Raw genomic sequence first — 20,494 nt, forward strand, 5'->3', positions numbered from 1 at the left:
AGGAGGGGACAATTTAGAGTGCCAAGTTCAACAGAATTTTGTGTCATTGGATAAACAGTATATGCCTCTTGTGCCGTTCATAAAATATACTTGAGAATACACTGCGATATATAACCGTAAGATACATGTATCTATTGACCTGTTTTATTTAACATGACTTGTATTTTCTCCCTCCTTCTCTTTGATGGTGTCGTCTGTCACGGGGCGTGGCCAGAGTGACGTGGTGTTTGTGCAGCGCAGTGATGATGAAGGTCGCTCCTGGTGACAAGTGACTGTAGCCCAACCATTTACGGCCTTATCTGCTGCAGTTTATAGAGCAGTTTTCTGGACACAACAGAGTAACCACCACTTTGAAGAATGCTGATAGCTCATAAATACACATTAAGACAAAAAAATGCTTTGGCTTTTTATATTATAAAAAGTGGACACAATAGCAGATGTCTGAAAATATTCCACAAGTTATCAATACATGCGAAGCAGTTCAAAAATAAACAGAATCATCAAACTTTTACTATTTTTTTTATTATTATTAATGAGTAAAATGGGATGTACTTGTATTGTTTTTATTAACATCAAGAGTGAGGGATCACCCCACTTCTATTTGAAACAGAAAATAAATGCATTTATGTGCAAGTATTGGCAGTGGTTCAATACAGGTGCTTACATTACTGCATAACAAAGCTTAATCAAACTTAAATAAGCCAAACAAAAACACTTTTTTAACAACACAAGCAAACACTTCGTAATCCACTTTATCAGTTACAAATTTAACTTCATCCATAACAATGGGCCGGCCCTTTCAGAAAATGAATAATAATGTCAATGAATAACTGGACCAATCACTGACTTTAAGGCAAATAAATGCTTGTTTAGGCTTATATGACATTTAGGCAAAAAAGGACGGCCTGTCGGCTAGATCTTTTGTACTTTAGGACCCATGATAAAGAAGCATGGTACTGAAGAGGGCATGGTCATACAACTGTGCTGCTTTCACAGACTTCTGGTGTTCCACTGTTGTGCTGTTGTTCTCAGGGGAGTCACTGTAGAGGAGTTGGCCATGGAGAGTTTCTGCTACTGGGTCACACCCAAATGGAAGCTGTGGTTGACTGTGACCATTTGAGGAAAAATCCTCACAGTTTCTCTCACCTGCCACTGGAAATGAGACAGATAGTCAAGGCATATACATAATGAATTTGTGATCATATTCCTGCTTCTATGAATATAGCAAGAGAGACCGGGAAAACAAAACACAATGAATTTTGTTTTGCACAATTATTAAAAAAGGGGGCTTGTTATGAACAGCCAACTACAAAGAAGCTTGGTATTTCAACACACTAGGAAAAATTGTTTTCGGCTTTTCCATTGGATTACTCAGAGTAGATCAATAAATTGCAACACACATTCCAGAGCCAAATGTAACCTCACAAGTTTTGACCTGAGATCTTCTAAATAGGCCACACTCTGATCTGTGGTTGCTTTGTCTTACTGCTGTATGACAGTGACCTAGTTCTGTCTCCACGGTGTAATTTAAGATACTGCAGAAAATCTTAAGTCTTCCAGATGTGTTGGCATGCCATAATCCAAAACCAACATAATGAGTAGATGTGATGTAATTAGAGTTTAGTCTAGTAAAATTAGTCAAACTTTTATAATCCTTCCTTTGCATTAATATGAAGTGTATTCCACCTTTTTTGCAGGCCAATAAAAATTGATATAGGGACAGGACTTGACAGATGCATCAGAATACATCAAGAAAACAAAAGTCCACCACAGTCACATTTATAAAATTGATCAACATTTAATAATTTCACACAATCAAGTACAATGCTACACCTGCTCAGTACTAAGCATTGGATGTTTCAAACTGAATGACTATGCACTCAAATCTTCTGACGTGACAAACAAAATAAACAGAAACCTCCTGCAACATGAAATAGTTCTATAAAATACAGAAAGAATTTCCCTTACCACTATATATAAAAGTTGAAAACAATCTACATTAAGTTATTGTTCAACTACTCAGTACAGCTCAAGAAATAAGGCTTTTTGCAAATCCATGCAAATTTCCTTGAGCAGTACTGTTTATTCATAACTAACTACTGATTGTAAAATGGCCAATTACCAATTTCAAAATCAGACCTGGTATTATTATATAACATACACATGTGCAAGCCCTGCTAGTTGCCAAGAAAATTTTGCTAACACACACACACACACACACACACACACACAGAGTAAACATTTACCACACTTGAGATTCAAATAAGCGCACAGCCAAAATGAACGCAAAAGTAAAAAACTGAGGAATAACCAAATTCCAAACCTATGGACCACTATGTCTTAGTACAGGATTATTTATAAACTACAAAACAAATTTTTTTTAAAGCTGCACAGTGAATTGTTTATACTTTACCAGCTACATTCATGTTGGGATATGCTTTGGCATAAGGTAATTCTTTAGTACAAAACATCAGCTAATGTGTAGTAGCAATTAACATCAGTGTAGATTAAAAAGAGTGTTTAGGCACTCATTGTTTTTACATAAATGTCATCATCAATTGAGCATTATTTAAATGCTCAAAGAATATTTAATTCAATTTATCAAACTCAACTGGGTGGAAAACATTCCCAAGAAAACCATCCAATCACCACTTTAGATATTCCATTTCACATGTATACTAATCAAATAAATTTTTAGCCATTTCTCTTAATATAACTGTATAGAAACATCAAACCTTTTCAACATATAACCACATTCCCTATTCCATACTGAAATTCACCAACATTCCCAGCACAGGACCAGTAGTCTTCAGGTGACCAATGAAGTGGCCCCCATTCCTATTATGCAACAACGCATAATTTGACAAGCAATAATTAAGACTGATTTGAAATGTGACCAAGACTTATTTTTTCCATTAAGCCAATATGACCTATATGTGGACTGGTGACCCACTGCACTGGTCGGGGGAATGCCAATAGTTTTATCTTGGATGTTGCTGTATAATTGTGCAAAACAAAACTCATCCTTTTATTATAAACCTAAAAAATTAGGGATTACACAATAATTATCTGTATAACTGGACGTATGCATTAAGTATAACTATATAACAAAGAACTCTGAATACTTTGATCTATCCAAGTACAACTGGGAACATGGAAAAGTACAAAATACAGCACACACACTGCTATACATCTTTCAAATGTAGCGTACCACCAGATCATAACAAGATCAAGAACAAGATAACCAGATCCTTTATGCATGTATGTGCAAAAAAAAAACCAAACAAACAAAAAAACAAATATAGCCAGATGATACCAAATACATATACTGCACAAATGTGAACATTAGTGTGTGCAACTACACACACGCCCTTTACAGGTAGGCATAAGAGTTGGTGCAGCGACAAGGAGTCTGCATTGACGCCACAGTGATGACCTCCAGCTCTTTAGTTGCGGGGCTCAGCCTCTCCTGTCCCCCCTGGTTCTCACACTCATCGATGGGCCCTGGCCCTTGTGGTGGTGCAAACCCATTCAGCCCAAATGCAAAGGTTCCTGGCCCACCTGAGGTTACAGTCGCTGCCAACTCCATGCTCATGCTTTCCATCTGGGCCTCTCCAGCACCACCCAGTGGCCCATTCCCATTCAGCAACTCTGGTGGCATGCTCAGACCTAAGAGGAAAAAAGATGCATACAAAAAACAAAGCTGGGAATGATATTTAAAAATAACTTCTTGTTGCCTTGCAGTGAAATTCTGAATGGGTGAGTAGAGGCTACTGGCTTTAACTGGAGAATGTCAGGTGATTTTCTACTACTGCTCCTCTCTTTTCCACCGTTGTTTGCAAGCCAATAAATCACAATCAACAGTCAGATATCCGCACAAGTCTCACTGATATCCACCTGAGTTCTTACGTTGGCATTAAATGTATTGCTCGGGAATAGCAGCCAGTGTGCTTACAGCGAACAGCTGATGGAGTTACGCTAAATACTGGGTCCGAAGTTGTTGTTTTAAGTTTTCATCAGTCAGGAAGTTTTTACACTGAGCCGAAGTCGGTCTCCTCCTCTCCAAAACAAGCGGAATAGCTGGTTACAGCAGGTAATAAAGCTTGTTAAACATCATGCTCTTCCGACGCTTAGGCAGACACAGACGTGAGTGCTGCAGCTGGTCTGGAAATGTTGTATTAACTTCCAAACTGTCGCAATTTTATTTTTGAGTTTCTTTATCTGTGCTGGAGTTATTTTAAGAACTTGATGGTTTTATCCAGTTTGTTATTAAATGTGTAACAAAATTTATTGCATGTCTTTATTATACTCCCACACAAAAAAGCTGCTTTAATGGTCAAGCAAAGCCTAGAGTTACAAATAATGATGCCTGTGTATTCCTTTGTACGGCGTATAGGTCTACAGCCTATGTCAGCTGGTTAATTTGCCTCTCTTCTCAGGTCTTTAGACCACGGTGGAAACGCACAAAACAGTGGGCTGAAGGAACCTTTTAGTTCCTTGAAAAGAGATCTGGGGACTTAAAAGTCCCTGGTACTTTTGGTCGAAAAGTGACTTAAGGCTCCATTTAAAACTCTTGCTGTTCCTGCATCCATTTTAAAAGGCATTTCTGCTTCAAGAAATTAACACTACACTGGGAAAAATATACATTTTCACATTAATTTCCACCGGCTAAAATGAAAATCTGCCCTGCTGCAATTTTCTAAGTCTTTAAGTATGAGATAACCATACCTATGTAAAGCTCCAAAAATCCCCTTACTAAGTTTCTTGTTATCCATTTACTTCTGAGCTTCAAGCCCAATCAATCTTACATTCAGAATTTGTAAGCAGAACCTCCTTCCTCCTTTAACACGACATTACAACATTCCACAATGAAATAAACTGTCGATACCTGCTGCTAGAATAAAATAAGTTGTGGGAAGTTGGGTTGTACAAAGTACCAACAGAATGTTTTAAGTCTACATATGTTTGCATACATTTTATATCACCATAATCTTTTTATATGAAATCATACAAACACAGATCTCACATGGAGCTGTCCGGTCAGTGCTCAAATATGCTGTGAATGTATCTTAAGCAGCAAAGTTCAGTAACTTTGTCCCTTCATGACTGCATGTGCAGCAGTGTAAGCTGAAACAAACTGAAACTATTCTTCCTTTCAACAAAAAAATAAAATAAAATAAAAAATTTAATAATTTAAATCTAAAAGTTAGTTAAAGCTTAGTGACCTACCGTTAGGTCTAGCCTTCTTCACTGGGTTCGCTTCCATGCCATCAAACGACCTCTTTCTGTTGGGCACGCCGTTCGAGAAGCTGCGCCCCTGGATACTGGGGTGAGCGTGGCCCCCATTCTGGCTCATGCCATTCAGAAAAGCCCCGTTATGGGACTGAGCCATGTTTTGTTGGAAGTTCTGGGCATTGGAGAGAATCTCAGCGCACTCCTGGAATCCCTGCGCGTGGGCCAGGTCAGCAGCAGTCAGCCCACTGGCATTCCTCATACTGCACAACGGGAAGGATGAGTGTTAGAGACACTCACTGTACGTTTCATTTACAAAAAGAACAAATATAAGACACGCCCAAGCGCGCGCGCACACACACACACACACACACACACACACACAAACTAAACAAGTATTCGCACGCACAGACAGACACACACAGATGTATAGAAATACCCTGTGCTGCTCTACCCTCTCACATCTTCTTCGTCATCTTCATGAGAGATGACGACTGATCCTTTTGGATCATTGCACCTTCCATAGAACTTAAATCTGGACAGAGTTTCCAAATAATTAGGGAAACGTCTGCTGCAAACGGACAGGATTAAGACAACTGAGGGTGTGCATCCGTTTATTATTTTAATGAGAACCTGAAATAATCTTGACAAACTGGACAGGATGGTTAAGATATTTCTATCAAATGATCCACTGAATCCAAAGGAGACTTTCTGCTGGTGACATAAGAGCTTAGTCTTGTCTTCAGGATTTTGGAAAAGAGTGAAAGGCCGCCGTCATCTTAATTTTCCACCAGTGATACTGCTCAAGGATGTCTGCAAGCCACATTCGAAATCCAGCCAATGATGCAGCCAAATGCCAAATTTAAGCAGCAAAAGGAAAACTGGAGCACTTGAATGTACTCTGCTTATAATAGTAGGTGTGTGTGTAAAGTGCTAAGCTAAAAATAGAATATAAGCTGTATTCCTGAAAAGAGAAGAAGTGCAACAGAGAGTGGCAAAGCACTGTTGTAGAATACTTCAGTGACAAGTACAAGATTCAGAAGTTCATCATCCAAAGGAGGCCAGGATGTAACAGAGTTGCATCTTCAGAGGAAACTCTGCAGAATCGATGTTTGGGAGGGAGAATGAAACAAGAACAAATGGCAACCTTCAACCATTAGAAATCCAGATGTCTTTTCTTGGGATGGTGAAGCTATTGTTTCAAGAAGGATGAACAATAAAAATGAGAGAAACAGCTGTACTACTCTAAGAGCCGTTCGTATAACCATTCACAAGTCAAAATACGGTCTTCTTTGCAGTACGCACAGTTGTGTTAATCATGTCTAGTTGCAGCAGGAATAAGGTGATTTCCTGAGTGCAATAATGAATGAACAAACAGTGCTGTGTCATATGTTTTCAATTTTCAGATTGCACATGGCACTTGAGTATGGAAGCAATTTCACTGGAAAGATAACTAGGCTTATCAAAGCACTTAAATAAATACTTTAAATAAATTACCAGATATAACAGTCAATTTGCACCTGCTGATGTGAAATGAACATGCGGGAACAAATTTCTGCCAGGCTACCCCCCAAACCAATAGAGGCCTTTTAGCTTAATGATGAGAATTTCTCTCCTCTCCATTGGCCAATTACAAAACAATACTGCACTGTTTAAATGTCATCACAAGGCAAAATGAGTTCTCTAAGCAAACAGCCATGTCTTTGTCAAAGAACTGGAACTCTGGCTCACATTCAAGCTTGAACTTACTGTTTAAAAATATGACAGAAATATGGAAAAGATTATACCTTTTTCTGGCTATTTTGTATATACACATAAACGCACCAGAGAATAGGTAATGTCCACTGTTATTGAACTTGGTGGCTGCTAAGAACAGCATGATTCTATTTTTTTAACTATTTGTTATTAAGTTAAAATGAAGTGACACTGACTTCCACATAATGAGGCAGAATTGAGTACACTGCTACTGTTTGATCATTCATTATGTTTCAAAAATTGTTCTTTCTCTGCATTTTCATCTCAACAGTTGTGCAAAAGAGAAACATTTTAAGAGCTAGTGCACATGAAAAACATTTTATAAAAAATTTAAGTTTGAAAAACAAACAAAAAAAACAATCACATTTGTTGCACATTATCCGTCCCCTTCAAAATTAACGCTTCCAAAGGATTATTCCAAAAGATTAAATTTATATCAAAAACCAATTTTGTGGTAAGATAAATGGATTGGTCTCACTCTAAGGAATTCTACTATTTAAATGTTATTAGCTGCTGTTTTTAAACTCTCAGTCAACAATTTAGTACACAAAAAAACCAAATTTCTCTCTTAACAGAAAACACTTCTCTGAGCAAATCAATATGGACTAGAGAGGCAGCAAGGAATAAAAACTACTATAAGCAAAATACAATAAAGGATTTCACTTAATTATTTTATCCTTTAAGTAATAATTAGGAACCTGTCAACTATATTTATTGCAATTTTTTCCATGTTAAATTACTTGTCATACACGTCCAGAGGACGTTCAGTGGTTAAGTCTCAGATCAAATCCCACCAAACCGTCCTCTCTTCCACTCTGGCTTCCTCTTCTATACTGAGGGTGGCTGTTAAGTCCATCCATCATTTTAGGGATAAAATCTGCCATTTTTATTGACAAAGCAGTTACAGAAACTCCCACAGATTTGTGCCAATCCAAGCCTTGTTTAAAGGCTGGACCAAAAAGAACCAAGGACGGTTTGCAGTGCTGTAGCGTTACAACAGCACATGTGGAAAAAAATTAATACCATGGAAACACAGACAAACTAGACGATCTGTCTGGTGCAGTCAAATTCTGCTCAAATTAGATGGAAATCCGGAAATACCAATAAATTACTTTTTTTCCCCCTAACTCGCTATTGCAGATTTATCCTTGCGCTCACTAAAACTCTTGAATAAACCCCCAGTTTTCTCATTGAGCTTTATTCTATTCTGCAGCTTAACTTCCAACATTATTTCTCGTTCCACCTTGGATTATTAGATGACCCCCTAATAATTATAAAGCCAATAATCCCTTTACAGTATCCTAAACACAGTATTCCTTCAGTGAGACCAGACATCTGCAGTAAGCACTGATTCAAAAAAACATGGATAACAGAGTACACTTATTAACCCAGGTTTGGTGTAGGACTTTAAAAAAGGAAGCGTTAATTCTTAGTAAATGCCTGGTATGCTTTGCTTTTCCGTCCTAAGCACACAATATGCATCTTCTCTAACTATCGTCTAACCTTCCAGAGGCAGCCTATTATCATGCTATATGTTGACATGGGACTCACATGATTAAACCTGTCCATATAAAGGGCTCCTATGGTTAGTTCACAAAATAAAAAGACAAATCATAAAATAAAAACAAAAGACTAGATACAGGAACAATCATGGATAATAAGCAAAGCATGCAGGTCTAAAACTTTAGTTTTGATTCATAAAAACCTAGCATTAAAACCAATCACCGCAAGAAATACCTCAACAGTTTGCCAGTGTGTAGATAGGAAGCGATAGTGAGAACACTCAATGCCACAACAGTGCGGCTATCCCAGGGAACGGGGCAGACTCAGCAGTGTCTATTCTCCCCCTTTCTAGGATTACTTGAAAAAACCAAGTCATTTCCAATTCAATGGCTGCAAAACATTAAGACGTACGGTTCTGTTTCTGTTAACAGTATAGAAAACTTTTTTCTGTAACTTATTGTCACTTTCATGAAAGGCAAAGGTGACAAAGATTAGATGTCAAAACAGACTACGATATTGTATAGGGTTAATACTGTGACACACAAAATAAAACATTTCTGTGTATAAAAGTAAAATATCTGGTACAGTGAAATGACAGTGAATAACCATTGCAACAGGATGATTGTTAGCATTACACAGTTCAGTACATGATGCTATGCAAATCTAACCCAACTCACTCAGCTGCTCTAAGTCCCTGTCTCTGCTCTACTCTCATCACTGGCAGCCTCTAAACACTTTCCCACCTGCTGCTAGCTTGCTAATGGACCGTAACACTTAGAGGCTCATGACAAATAATAACAGTTTTATTTATTTTTTTCCCCTTTGTGTAAATGAAACAATAGTAATTTATTTGATGTTTCTCATATCCAAGATTGTTAAAACCCATCAGGATTAAATTTAGAGGTGCAAGAGCATTGTTTAGACATTTCTAGACATTTTTTAATATGAGAGATTTAAAACTTAATGTCACAAGCTAAAGTTAAGCTAATCTTTGTCCCATGGAGTTGAAAGGATTTAATGATTTATTTAATGTTTTATCTAGAAAAAAAAAAATCTCCTTTAATTTAAAGCATGTAAAGTCTCATGTTGCAACACTTAAATTAGGATTAAATGGAAAGACGATAATAGAAAAGGGCAAATGAGATTGGTTTCTTCATTAAGGTAAGATTACAAGTCTGTTCCAGTCTTATTGAAATGAAACAATGAAGATGTAGTACTTGCTGTCCAAGTGAACAGTTCTTCTGACTTTTTAATGGGATAAAGATAAACATGACTTGACAATGAGCACACTTCCCTCTTCTTTCATTAAAATACATCTATCCCTTTGTCCGGAACAAGGGCTCTTCAGTGCAAGGAAACATCCCTGTGTGTGAATGTTGATATAAAGTAGGGGTAACAGATGAACTGGGTCATAGGAAATGGGAAAATGTAGCCCAGTAACGGATTCCCACCAGTGGTATCAGACTATGATCCCGCAGGTATAGTTTTAAAAAAAAAAAAAAGTTCTCCTCATACAGATGTGCGTTGCAAATGTTTCATGAAAAGGTATAAAGCCTCGGAGGGTGAAAGTTTTAGTACATATATTGGACTATTAAATCCATTCAAATTTTCTAAAAACAGATCAGAGATATCGATCTGCCCTCAACTCAAACCCACAGTCAGCCATCAGGTGCTGTTGGGGGATCGTTGATCATCTGTGGCCTGTAGTTTTTGTTGCATCTAGAATCACAACCAGCCTCTTTTGGCAACCGCTCGGCCAACTTAATGTGTTGAATCAGTGTTGGGGGCAGATGGTGAGAGAGCTGCAGATCTACCTAATGAATCAAGAGATGGATCCATTGAGAATGGTTTCTCCTCAAAGTTTATTTCCGCCTCTTCTTTTTCTTCAACAAGCAACAAGGCCGACAATGCCAGTGCAAAGAAGAACAGAAAAAGTCACACCAGCAAAGTGGTCTAAAATATACTCCAAGCATACAGTTAAGACCATTTATGAAGACAGACTGCTGACAGACTCCCTTTATGAAGGTACAGGCCAGCTGGCCAGTAATAGTCTGAGGTGTTTTCAAGAGCAGCAGAAGATGTGAGGTGGTAAAGCATTTGATCGTAAGACTGGGGCCAAGAATCTTTGCAAACAAGCTCAAAAAGGTGAGCTGTAAAGAAGGCTTCCAGAAGAAATATTTGAAAACGGCAAGGGTTCAAATACTACTGACAAAATGTCCTGTGCCCAAATAATTTATGAGATGCAAGGATATATTTCTAAGCTTGTTGTACCAAGTATTTGGAGGCATTCATTTTAATTTTAAAACTGAATATTAATGTTGATTAGTGTCTTATTGGTGGCCCAGTGTTTTGCAGTGGATGTCACTGTAGACATTGTCAATTTTACTGTGGACGGCAGCTCAGAGGGAAGCACGTAATGTATTCACTAAAAGTTTCATGTTACCAAGAAAAGGGGACAGCTCTTAAAAATAAAGTTTAAGTTCAATGTAAATTGTGATGGCTGTGGTACTGGGTTATTTGCAGAAAGATATTTACTGTAATTTATTATGTATACTGTTGATTTGCTGAAATATTACTGTAATTAAAAAATGGGTTATATTTCAAATGGTCATTTTACAGCCCAGTTTATACACCATTACCTACCTCATATTCTGAATTTGTCTTGCGCTTACACTACTACTAAAAATAAATAAAACAGGATAGTAATTAGACCTGCATTTATGATTATAAGTTACTGTTAATATAGCAATTTGCACACTAAATTTTTATAAAATAATAGTCCACAGTATTTTATACTATGCCGCACAACACATTATAGATCCTGCAAGTAATAAAATATTAATTCAAGTGGCGTATTGATTTACAGGATATTTGTGCATATAAAAGTGCATCTGTTCAATTCTGTGTCTTGTGTTTGTATATATTCATAGACTCGATATTTTATTCAAGCATAATGATTATTTTGCTGTCAAATGCTTTTAGGCAATTTTCTTTCTAGACCGCTTATTTAGATTATTGTCAACAACATATAAGTGAAACATTTTAACTTTATTGGTAACGGACATTTGACACCAACTTAATTTTGAAGTTATTCTGAAGTCATTTTGTCATGAGCCTCAATCCCACCTAGTGTGACTTAGTTTCCCTCCCAGTTGTGCCCCACTACATTTCTGCGTCATAAGTAAAAAAAAAATAAAATAAAAATAACTTGATAATAAACTAAACTAAATGTAATATCTGATCTGCAGGGGAAGAAAATCACATATCATTTTCATCATAAATATTACTCATCAGCTGATAACCAAATGCACATTACAAGACTTCAACAAGAAATTAAGCATTTATTAAACATGTCGACATGAACTTATTGGATTTAATTTGTTGAAACAAACCAAATCAACCAGGGTTTTCATATGCCAGGGGAAATTAAGGTTTAACAGAGTGTATAAAGAAAACACTTTGGTTTACAGTCTGACTAACAATGTGTCTCAGCTGTCAGGATCAATTACCCCCCATAAAACATCGCAATTCTTTTATTTTCACTTACTAGGGCAATGTAGGCAATAATAATAAATAAAAAAAATAATAAATAAAAAAGAGATTAGAGGTTATACATTTGGGTTTCAACAACCCTTAAAATCAAGACTGACTTCTTACTGAAACCAGAGGTAACTAGAGGCCCAAGGTCAGCAGAACTAGTATCTAACATCATTTAATAATGTTAAATACAAATGCCTTATCCTTATCTTTCTCTCCTTATTCTAACAATAAATAGAGCCAACGTTTCACAGTGGAATCTCTGATTAACTTTTTCCACTGACATTATTTGCTGAGCTCAGATTTATAAGACCATATTATGACAATGTTCTCTGAAGACAGACAAAAAAAACATGCAACAGCTACACACAATAAACTGTGCATCTACAAACTCCCTGGTTGCTTTGGGTCTCTGTATATCAATGGTATCAGGAAAAAAGGCATACGGCGTATTGCAAAAAATGAAAATGCATTAGAGTAAAACATTAGAATTTCTCATTGAAATATGTGAATGTTTCATTAAAATATGCTTCAACTTTTAGCTTCCGAGTGTATCATATATTCTGCAACAAAATCCGACTTAAGTGCACTTGCTACGCTACCCAAATAAAACATGAGCTGATTCATGAAACAATGATAGAGCATGACTAACAAGCAGCTCAAAAAGTAAAGCTTGCATACTTGTATAAAATATTATTCTGGCAGAAGGTAAATTAAGTGCTTGGTTCACTAGGTCATTACATGACCTTTGGGAAATAATAACCATGATCTATGGAGACATCCAAGGCAAAAACAAAAGAAACATAATTTGTAATTGTTTTATGTCCCTACATGTCTTGGATCTAAATGTAAGAAACAGGAATGCTTCAGGAGCCTCATCAATAACATAATGTATTCTATAAATGGAAAAGAATAAAAAGCAGCTGCCAAGTAAAACGGTGTGGCTAAGCACTACAACTGAGGTACATTCATCAACTTGCCAGGGCTAGTAAATTCATAGCATAAAATTAATTATCTTATAATCCTTTTTTATATTTTGTTTTATCTTGTCAGTGCAATGAGGATTCCTTGAATCCTTTAACACAAATCCCATGTGTTCTAAGGAAATCTGATCTCTGCATTTTCATTATATGCAACAGACACAGCCTTTGCATACAGACAGTAAGAAGGCTACAGAAAAAGAGGTAGTGTGCATTTGGTCATCTAGTAAAGCTGTGTATGTAAGACACTAACCAAAACAAGTGTTAACAAAGAAAACCACACTCTAGACTTAAAGATCATGCAATATGGCCTACTAGGCTAAGAACAGTTTATCAACCTTTACATTAAGTTGTCCTAGTGTTCGTGTAATAATTGAGCTGGATTTACGAAGCTGTTAGTTAATATCAAAGGCACTATGCCAAGTTAATGAACTACTTTTATTAAATTGCAGCTCTTCCTCAAATCACAAAGTTAATATTAAAATGTTTGCTGCGGGTAAATGAAATGTTTTTATGAAATTATCACTCTTTAAGAACCCAATATGTCTTTGCTAATTTTATTACACACAGAGGGCAACTTAATGCGAATTGTTGCAATGATAACAACAATTTCAAGGATTAACAAAATGTGTCACGTTTTCAAGGGAGCGCCACCAATTCTATTACTATTTAACAACGCTTTCTCAAACTGTTTTAAGCTGGAGTGGTTAAAGAGTTGTCGGGTATTTTGTCTTGTAGACTTTAGCATTTTGTTACAAAAAAAGTTTCAAGCTAACTAAAAATCCACTCTTAGGTTAAAATGCATTGCTATTTAATGAACTGCACCACAACCGTTATTTAAAAGTCGCTGAAGGAAGAGGATTGTTTTATTGTATGAGTCTTTAAAAGACCATTTCTGCAGCAAGTTTGATCTTCTCTTTAAAGCTATGCTCAAATGCTAACAATATGATGTCCAGCACTGATTACAGTTATATGCAGTACACAGGTTAAAGTGATTTAGTGCAAAGTTACCATTTAATAGAGCAGCTTCCTTCTGGCTAAGTATGTCTAGAACAGCCATAGTATCAAAAACTGTAATGTTCCAAATTATTTAAAAAGTTCTTATATACATATATATTTTTGCATTTGTTTCTCAACCTGATCATTGTTTAATCTTATGTCCAGACCTGTAAAGTTAACTTGCACATCCTCTGACTTTATTTGCAACACTGTAAAAACCTCATTTAAATCTAGCATGTAAATTTCTTTACTGCTCCGATTTGAGTTTGGTGGCGATCCCTTGTAAAGGTGTAACTGAGATGTTGGATAGTACAGAGGAAAAGAAATGAAGACATAGATCTGATCACAGGACTTACTCAGCTTTCGCTCCCTGAATCAAGAGAGCGTTGATACACTCCAGGCTGCCCGCACGAGCAGCCTTGTGGATGGGCGTCTCACCCACATAGTCCTGAGTGATGACAAAAGACTGTTGTTACACACAAAAAAGTGTGACTGTATATTGTGCAGAAGTAGGAGCCAAAACATTTGTCCTTTTCAGATATTAAGCGCTTCTAAAAAAAATAAAAAATAAAAAAAAGACTCCAGGAATGTTAAGGCAGAGGCTGAAATCTTCAGACTACCACCGCCCACACAGATTTACAATTGCAGATAGTAAGAGTGCATACATCAGAAGGCTGACCCAAACCACAATGTAATGTGGGCCATGCTCAAATGCTGAGCTATTCTGCTGTCCCAACACCAGCCAAGTCAAAATATTATGAATGCAAGAGAGGGAAGGTCACAAATACTAGGATTTCCCCAGATTTTTAGTTCAACATATGCTGAGCAAATTCAAAGAAATGTGTTTCATTATGACTACAACACGTTGCGTCATCGTGACCTACTAATCTGATTTCTTGCAGTGGTGCAGTGGAGCATTAAATATAGCCCCAGTACATGAAGTCTGTGCATGAAAATACACGAAGTGGAAAAGACGTGCATAACAGTCTGAGGACAAATGCACTCTCAGAAAATGTGGTAGACAAACACTGCAGGGGTTGTGACCCCACTTTAGAGTGATCCTCCTTGATGGGATCAGTCTGAGCGCAATCTCCCACACTGCTCTATTTTTTCGCAGTCCCACTGCCTGTATAAATCTGAGGGGGTTTTAACATAAGTGATTTGTGATTTGTTAAATGTTAAATCACATTAAGTCTACAGTCCCTTTGTAATGTGCCCTTCTCCTTGTAGCATAGTCAGCAATCTTTTACATGCATGTCTCCAGGAAATGTGAACAAGGAAAATTCTTGTAAACCTGTTGAGAAGATGGGTGATTTTCCTTGGTGTGCAGTCATGTGTTGTGAGTGTGCATCTGATGTTGTACCTGTCTGTTAATATCTGCACCAGCTTGGAGTAGCCATAACAAGCACTCAGGGTGACCCCCAAATGCAGCGATGTGAGTGGGCGTCTGTGCAAACCTGGAGGTCACTGCATTCACCCCACAGCCCACCTGAACCAGGCGCATCACACACTCCAACTGTGAAGAGACAAGGGCAATGCATAGAAACATTAAAAAGGTATGCGCAGTGATTCATTCATTGCTTTTAAAGACAACACCGGGCAGGTGTAGACAAGTGTAGTGCAGCAGCTGGTTAGAGGCAAAAATGCAACACCATTGTGTGGCATGGGCCAGTCTCATGCTGTGGGCATGCATCCAGTTTCTGTGCAAAATGTAAGCCTGCCCTTCCCAAAGTGTAGTTACTGTAAAACAAATCTTGGCTCAAGTGTGTGCGCGTGTTAAGGAGAGGTGAATACACGGTTTGTTAAAAACGAGCCATTAACGTTGAAAGTTGACAAGGAAGTTGCTTACAATTATCCGTTTTCAATTTAACGTTAAAAGCTTTAGATTTATTTTTTTTTTTACATAAGTAAATAGGAAAAGTAAGTTATTACTGACCGCTACTACAGTTTTCCGGTCTGAAAGCACCCGTTTTTATATTAATTTGTGCTTGGTAATGTCAGTAACGTTATGTCCGTTTAAGTTAACAGGCGGTAGTTGAGCTAACTAACGGTTATTTTTCTTGTAACATTCCCACGTTCTTTGTCAGCGTCTCGTCCAACGGCCATTAAGTTAATGTTTATCTTTTTCCCGCTCAACGTTAAGCTTCTTACTCGCAAAAACCTTGCACACATTCAAAACGAACCCAAAATGTAATGCGATTTCTGAAACAATCAGTTAGCTGTAGAGCAGTGTCATTTCACGTTTACAGCCCATTGTCTGCCTGCAGTTCACGACGTCTGCTTTTTACTCTCATCGGCTAACAGTTAAGGCAACATCAGGAAATGGCCGAGACGACGAGGCTCATGTCGGATCTGCGGTGGCGCACCAAAATGTTCATAAAATGAAAAGCTGGTCCGTCAAAACACCCAACATGCGAGGTACCTTTCCGAAATGAGCGCCCCAGTGTATGGGCGTCCAGCCGTAGAAGGTGTCCTCCACGGTGAGGTCAGCCGGGTTTGAGGCGCACTGAAGGAGGGAGCACAAGGCACCGACATCTCCATCCCTGCATGCCCGATGGAGAGGGAAGCGGCTGTTTAAGACCTCTTCGCTCGAGAATCCAGACTCCACTCCCACCGACATTGTAGCAAAACTTGATACCAAACTACTTCAGGGCAGACAGCAAAATGACCCGCTATTGTTTTATTCTGGTCGCCGATGGGGTGCCTGCCTTATCAGGACACACGCCACCCTGACTGGTGTGTCTTTCTTTCTGCCTGACAACACAAAGCAGACTGGGCAGAGCACGCGCCGAAGTGAAACTTGAGAAACGCCGAGTACGCTGTAAACTGTGGACTGGATTTGACGTTCCTGGTTTTCTGTTCTTCCTCGTCTTCTTCCTTGCGGTTAAACATCAGCTGGTTTGTTGCATTACTGCTATCTTACTCCTAGTGGCGGTGTGCTATCTGTCTGCTTCCCTTCAGATAGTGTTTCCGGTAGCTTATTTAACCCCTGTGGTTAGGGGTTGGGTAGGGGTCAGGAAAGTATACAGTGGTGGACAGTAATTAAGTACATTCATTTAAGCCCTTAGACATACTTAAGTAAAAAAAAAAAGGTTATTTTTAATGCCACTTTCTACTTCTACTCCACGAGCGGGGTGAGTTAAGCCAGTTTTTACTCGAGGCTATTTAAGTGATGACACGACAGTAATGTGTCCAACTAAAATATTTACATACCTTTTAGAATGTGGTGCATCACTGGGAATAATCACTTTGGATCTAAAATAAACAGTTTTCATAAAATGACTTTACGAAAAAGTGGTCTCTTGGCTCAAATTCATAATGTCATTCATCATTTTGGTGATGCAATGTAGAATTACAGTAAAATAGCTGTCTCAACTTCCCACATGTCTTTATCAACAAATTACCCCATCCCTGCCATTTTAACAAACTTGTGTCATCCAGCAAGATAGATGTAATGGCATGCAGTACAGTAGGCCTATAGCCTCATATTGTAACTTCCTAAAGCACAACAAAGTTTTTTTATACTTGCATGTAATTATTAAGACACAAGAGTTATAACTCATTGAACCTAACAAATCACTTTTATCAGCAAAAAAAAAACACATTTTAAATGTGCTTATTACTTATTCCATGGGCCTCTCTCCATCACAGGGTGAGTAAAATGGATGACTCTTCAAAAATGTGTGATCACATGACCAATTTTGTCTATGGTTGACGAGAAACAAAGGGTGTCTCAACTTCCCCGCCGGCTCAAATCACCCTGCTCTACATCTCAGAGGGAGAAATTGTGAATGTGTCACTTTGGGCTCTGGGTAATTGTGACGGCATTTCTCACTATTTTCAGACTTTTGAAAATCGATAAATGGAGAAAATAATCAGCAGAGTAATCCATATTGAAAATAATCATTAGTTCTCTCCAAAATTGTTATAAAAATGAGCTCCAGCTCAACAGTTAGGCCTACAAGGCATGAGTAATAATAATAATCTATAATACATAACAGTGTAATAGTCACAGGACATTATTCTTGTCCTATTCCTTCTACAATGAGTACTTTGACTTTTAATACTTTAAGTAAATTTTGCTGATCATTCTTTCTCTCTCTCTCTTTCTAATTTATTTATGTGTGTGTGTGTGTGTGTGTGTGTGTGTGTGTGTGTGTGTGTGTGTGTGTGTGTGTGTGTGTATACTTTATGTATTTTATGAATGCCATTGTTAACATTAGGCTAGGCTACTTTTTTAATTTTGATACTTAAGTAAACATTTGTAATTTTTGTGGAGTGTAATATGCCCTTTATGTCCTTTACTCCTGCTCCTGTTAGCCCTAATCTTGTCCTTAGTATGAGATACTTGCTTCCCTATACTGTGACGTGTGCCATTCAGGTACCTGTGGCATATCCTCAGTCTAGTCATTATTATTGACAAATTATTATTCTTTCCATATACTGCACTTTCTGATTTTGGAGATTTTCGTAGCATTACTGCCACCCTCTGGACAGAAGTGTAGGTCAGAATTACCGTTCTACCCTATTATGCCGTACAAAACCCAAATGCAGTAAATTCAAATGTTAAGATCAAAATCTGACTGTATGTTTGTATAATCCCACAACAGCCTGTTAAATGTGCAGTTACAACAAAACACAACTACACAGCTAAGGTTAGTACTATATGATTCCTTCGTTATGTGAGAAAACAAACTACAGTAAATAAGGCAGAAGCTAAATCCGGTCTAAACAGCGAAAATAGTCCTGTTACAAGGGAAACTAGCCCAACTTTGGCTTAGCAGAGTAGCAGTAAACTGCCAGATCAGTTTCTGATTTCTTGTGGTCATGCTACTTTTACATGAATTAAACATATTAAGGTGGAAATTAATTTATTATATTAATTTCAAGGCTATTATTATTATTATTGCATTAATCTTTAAATGTACAGGTGGAAAGTTGATGTGTACGATTGTATGATTTTATTTTTTGATTTTGTGGTAAAATTACCAAGACAAAGTCCCAAAACACATGAAATAAGGGAATTACATCACATCCAACTGTTACAGTTTACCCAGTCACCTTGAAAAGCTTAAACTTTAAAACTTTTTATTCCCACATTGTTCCTCCACTCCATAATAGCCCCAAATAGATCCAATTTCAGCAATTTCAGTGTAGGCTAAGTAATGTTGGCCTATTTCTGTGCAAAAATGAATTCTGAATTTCAACCAAAGCTAATTTGAGGCTAATCAAGTTTGACCAACAAGTTTTTATATTCTAAAATTTGTCTTTTTTACACTACATGTTGTATTTATTTGATCTCTGTCACAACGAGAAAACACTGTGGGAAAACTAAAAAGAGAAAAGTTGATGCTAAAGAAACTGCAAGGTGGGGAGATTAACCGTTTAATTGTCTGATTTCTTAAAACACATATTGGCTTCAGCTGAACATTATGTCATTTTTACACAACGCAAGGACTGTGGATTGTGTCCCTCATCTCTTACATTTATCATCTGCAGCCCATAATCCATTTACGGTTTTCCTCTCACAGTCAGACTCACCCAGTGATACCGACAAAAATATTTACCATTGTCTGAAGTCTCAATGAGGAATTAATGTTTCTTCTTTGCCACAAGATGGGAGTATGCAACAAGAAATGGACAACCACAGGCAAGGCTCTGACCAGCATAGAAAGCGACAGGATTATCTAAGTAGTGGTACCTGAACGTTTGCTTTTTTAATGTTATTATCATTATGCTTGTTTGTTGTTGTTTTTTTTTTTTTTTTTTACATGCATTTTACTTTAATAAGCCCTAAAACTCGACCTAAGCTATCTAGTACAGAATTGACAAAAATTTGCGTGGCCTTAACCGTTTTCATGGTGAAGTATTATTTTTGTACACTAGAGGGAGATGTTGACCACAGTAGCTGACCTTGGTGTTGATTTACAGCTTGAGCCATTAGAAGCCAATCAGGGTTCAATAACCAATCAATATCGTTTAAATGCAGACCAGCAGCAGTCTTGATTTAGTTCTGACATAATATATGAAGACATGCAATTTCCATATTTTTTATGTCATTATTATCATCATTATTAGTACCAACAGCAGTGGTAGTAGTCATAATAAATCTGCTTACATTTTCCCCTGTCCTGCTTTGTTACAGCAACCACCTGCCCGTGCATTTTTCTTAATCAGTTTATCTTGTGGGGAGTTGCGGTAGGCCAAAGTCTGTCTCAGCCTGCCCTGGGTAAACTCCAGAGCTGTTTGCTGTTATGAGAAAGGCACTGGAATGAAGGGAATGTTAATGAACCTCAGTGGAGTGCGTCAAACTGATATCACTGTGATGACGTCATGCACTTCACTTCCACTTCATTGGTCAACCGTTTAACATGATCTGGGAGGCACTTCATCACCCAGTTTTCCCAAGTCACCTCTTTGACCTATCTTCAACATATGCAGAAATGGTTTGAAGAGCAGGGAGCAGAAAGTTTCCCACTCTCCTTTAC

General features: G+C 37.6%; 1 protein-coding gene across 1 annotated transcript; it reads right to left on the reverse strand.

Annotated features, from left to right (window-relative positions):
- Positions 1-502: 502 nt before the first annotated feature.
- On the reverse strand, positions 503-16,891 carry ankrd10b (ankyrin repeat domain 10b). The gene is made up of 6 exons (XM_046053537.1): positions 16,429-16,891; positions 15,370-15,522; positions 14,363-14,454; positions 5,230-5,495; positions 3,562-3,669; positions 503-1,152 (listed from the first exon to the last, which is right to left on the reverse strand). The coding sequence occupies exons 1-6, from the start codon at positions 16,624-16,626 to the stop codon at positions 929-931; spliced, it is 1,041 nt and encodes a 346-aa protein (XP_045909493.1). The 5' UTR covers positions 16,627-16,891; the 3' UTR covers positions 503-928.
- Between the last annotated feature and the right edge of the window lie 3,603 nt (positions 16,892-20,494).

Source organism: Micropterus dolomieu, linkage group LG07 (assembly GCF_021292245.1).
Source record: "Micropterus dolomieu isolate WLL.071019.BEF.003 ecotype Adirondacks linkage group LG07, ASM2129224v1, whole genome shotgun sequence".
NCBI lineage: Eukaryota > Metazoa > Chordata > Actinopteri > Centrarchiformes > Centrarchidae > Micropterus > Micropterus dolomieu.

Excerpts from the sequence above, each read along its gene's own strand:
- ankrd10b (XM_046053537.1), bottom strand. The coding sequence starts at position 16,626 with ATGTCGGTGGGAGTGGAGTCTGGATTCTCGAGCGAAGAGGTCTTAAAC. Across the intron at positions 5,496-14,362 it reads ATTCAGGGAGCGAAAGCTGA|TATGAGGAATGCCAGTGGGC; the intron begins GTAAGTCCTGTG and ends CCCGTTGTGCAG. Across the intron at positions 3,670-5,229 it reads GAAGAAGGCTAGACCTAACG|GTCTGAGCATGCCACCAGAG; the intron begins GTAGGTCACTAA and ends TTTTCCTCTTAG.